This window comes from Heliconius melpomene, chromosome 19 (assembly GCF_056956725.1).
Source record: "Heliconius melpomene rosina isolate 202511_hmr_F chromosome 19, ASM5695672v1, whole genome shotgun sequence".
Lineage (NCBI taxonomy): Eukaryota > Metazoa > Arthropoda > Insecta > Lepidoptera > Nymphalidae > Heliconius > Heliconius melpomene.
The window spans coordinates 6,797,028-6,800,462 of NC_140407.1; the positions used below are offsets into that span (position 1 = coordinate 6,797,028).

At 37.9% G+C, this 3,435-nt stretch overlaps 1 protein-coding gene across 1 annotated transcript; it reads right to left on the reverse strand.

Moving 5' to 3' along the window:
• Positions 1-610: 610 nt before the first annotated feature.
• LOC146528530 (uncharacterized) lies at positions 611-1,885 on the reverse strand. The gene has a single exon (XM_085203650.1). The coding sequence runs from the start codon at positions 1,792-1,794 to the stop codon at positions 829-831; it is 966 nt and encodes a 321-aa protein (XP_085059776.1). The 5' UTR covers positions 1,795-1,885; the 3' UTR covers positions 611-828.
• Positions 1,886-3,435: the final 1,550 nt, after the last annotated feature.

The following is a 3,435-nucleotide window of genomic DNA, read 5'->3' on the forward strand; positions in this document are numbered from 1 at the left end:
AAATAAAAGTAAAAAAAAAAATATATGAAAAAAGCTAATTTTGAGTTTTACTAAATTTCTAGTCCAAATTGTGAACTCAGCAAGTTACCGTCGCAGTTTAGTACTGTAGAGCGTACAAAACGAGCGCGACGGCTTTTTAAGCCAGATTTTTTATATTACTTTTTATAAAAAAGTAACAAGTTAAAAGTAATTTCTTCTAGCATTAAAAGAATTAAAATATCTCTGTTAAAAACCAAGATTAATTTATGAAAAACTATTTTTACAGATTTTATTTATAATCTTCACATTTATACTTATAAATATTTTACTTTCAAATTCCGGATTATTTTAGTTCCATAGTAGTCTTTTGTTATCTTATGTACTTATGTATTTATGTTCAATGTTGATAATATGAGGATGTACCTAATATATTGGATGTAGGTAACTTCGTTCTAATAAAAAAAGACTTTTTTAAAGGTGAAAAATATTACTTTTAATTAAATATTTAAAAATAAATTAATGTTTGTTTTTTTTAAATAGTGAAATAATTAATATTTGTGATTATCTAACATTTAGGCCTAAGGCGTGACGTGCACAACTGTAGTAGACGGTGGTAGGATAGTAAAAGATATTTTACGGAGAACATATTTTGTTTATTCATTACATCTTTCTTAAACCTAATCAATAAATACACTTTTTAATCTATTTACATTAAATACAATAGGAATGCTACGGGATGAACGTATTGCAACTAGACCTACTATTACTAGACACTGGAACTAATACTAAATCACAGATCGTTCGCACTCTAGCGAGTGTCAGCCTCTTCGAGATTTCTTTACAATAGAATCACTGCCTCGTTAACACCGTGACGGGTTTGTAGATATGTGGCGTGAGGGGGTGGTGAGATGGTGAGGGCAGCTCAGGACTTGATGATCCAGAAGTGGGGGGCGAATGAGACATCATAGGTGGTGATGGTGGCATTAGAGGCGCCTGTCCAAGCATCGACGTCTGCCCCAAAGAGTTCTGTAGAAGCGGAGACTGTCCTAGGAATGGAGCACTGGGTAACCTCTCACCATATAGCGCTGGTGAGTATGGTAAGCTTCCATAACCCATTTCTCCTCGAAATGCGGGATGGACTGCACTTGGAGTAACTGGCGGCGTCTTCATTTGCATGGGCGCGTATCTTTGATATAATAATTGTGAGTAAAGGCCCACAAGCTGAGAATAAGTAGCAGGCGGGTACGGTCCGGCTAGAGGCGCACCAGGGAATAAGGGGCGCTTGAAGCAAGCCAAGCGAGAGCGACCGTTGAGGGCGGAGCGCCGCCTCAACTTGCCCGTAGTACCTCCGATGAAGACATCTTCGGCAGACGCGTCTAACATCCAGTAGTTCCCTTTACCAGGGTCGTCGTAGTGACGCGGCACTTTCACAAAACACTTGTTGAGGCTGAGGTTGTGACGGATCGAGTTTTGCCAGCCTTGCCTGTTCTCCCTGTAGTACGGGAAGTTGGTCATGATGTACTCGTAGATGCCGTTGAGTGTGAGGCGCTTCTCCGGACTGTTGCGGATCGCCATCATGATGAGAGCGTTGTAACTGTACGCGGGCTTTTCATGTTTTTTATCCTTCTTCTCTTCATCTCCTTTGGGCTTAGTGCAGTCGACGGGCTCGGTCCCCGTGACGTCTAGTTCGGAGTCGCTCAAGTCGGCCTCCGACTGTGTGGCCGTGGAAGAGGCGGTCGGCGATGGTGGCGGCTTCGCCACCGCATGATTCATTAGTATAGCATTAATACTAAAATCTCCTTCGAACTTCACCATATTGAAAACACTTGTAAGCACTGTAGCAACTATAGATAGCGCGCTGCGTGTGCGCTGACACTGCGAGCGGCGAGTGGACTGGCGGGCGCGGAGGCGGGCTTCGGTATTTATACAACGCGCGTTCGTCGACGCCCCGGCAGCTTTTGATGCGCATCTCAACCAATCACGTACCGAGCTTTTCTATACATAAAGCACCGCCCCTCTTCCCGAGTGCTCCCCGCGCCCCCACCGTCCCCCCGCGCCGCCCGCCGCCCGAGCCTCACTCGTCTTGTTGCATTCAATGATTCAACGTTCTTAAGTCTTTATTTTGAACTCCTTTAGTTTTGTTTGTCGTATTGTTGTTATATTATATTATTAATATTGATTTTATTTGCACATTTTGCGGGCGATTGTGCAACGTGATTGATGACTTCATTAGAGTGGTGGCAATTAAGAATTTTAGGGATCGATTAGTAATTTAGTTTTAATTTTAATATGGTTTTTAATTTGGGAAGATATTGTATTGATAACTCGCGTGCTTTACGAAGTGTGATTCATTGTAGTTCCTAATAAATAATTATCTTAATAAGTAGATAATATGTTTTATGTAAACAGTCTTTTTTAATTTGGTAATTGAAATAGTCATTGTAATAGAATCGGTCATTATGATAACTGATAAAATATCGACTCTACACAGCTTTATATTATAGAGGTATTATTATTTGCCTTTAAATTTAGATGTAGTTAAAGTAAGTAATTTTGTAAGTATTTTCTTGTATATAAGAATTGCAAAATGGTTAAAAGTGTTAGATATTCGTATATTCAAAACTTATTTTAAATTATAAAAGCTATTTTTTCATCCTTCCCTCCCTGATATAAAAGGTTAGGTACCTAGTGTATAGGTAACCTAGTGTTAGGACACTCCGTTCCTCACGTTCTTCTCAAGGCCGCGCAAAATATAAAAGTTATTTTAAATATATAAAACGACACAATTTCTTTTGTAGAACAGATTAGATAAGTAAGATAGTATTATTTATATCGATTATCTCCACGCGGCCTTGGCGGGCGCGGCATGATGTTTACGTGTTCTTGCCTCTACTAACTCGTACAAAGTAAACATGACTTGTTAAGGATAATCTATGAATGTGTTTAAATTTAGTTATTTGCACTGTGATAGGTATGATGATTATGAGGCCAGTCGTGGCGTAGGGGCACAAAGTGTGACTGTCAACGACTGGTTGGGGATTCGATTCCCACTCGAGGAAATAAATTTTATTTCCATTTCTTCACTCTAGAATACAGCGTGAAGCTGATTATTATCACTATGATATATACGTAATATTTAATGTTACAATACAGTTAATTATTGTGAAATTTGAATAGTAAATAATAATTTTATCTATAGGTACTTCTATACTAATAATATCTATTTGGTCGAACGCGATAATCTTATTTATTTATTTATAAGATTTACCAAAAATTAGATGTCGTTAAAAGGAAAAAACGTAGTAAATCAAGCCTCATTGCTCAATAATTTACAGGTGGTCTGTACATGGAATAACAATTATTTAAATAAGAAAAAAACAATAATTTCAAAATAAACATAACATTAATAATAATAAATTTCACATGCTACATAAAATTTAAGGAATTACCTACTGT

Coding starts and splice junctions, on each gene's coding strand:
- LOC146528530 (XM_085203650.1), bottom strand. CDS start 1,794: ATGGTGAAGTTCGAAGGAGATTTTAGTATTAATGCTATACTAATGAAT.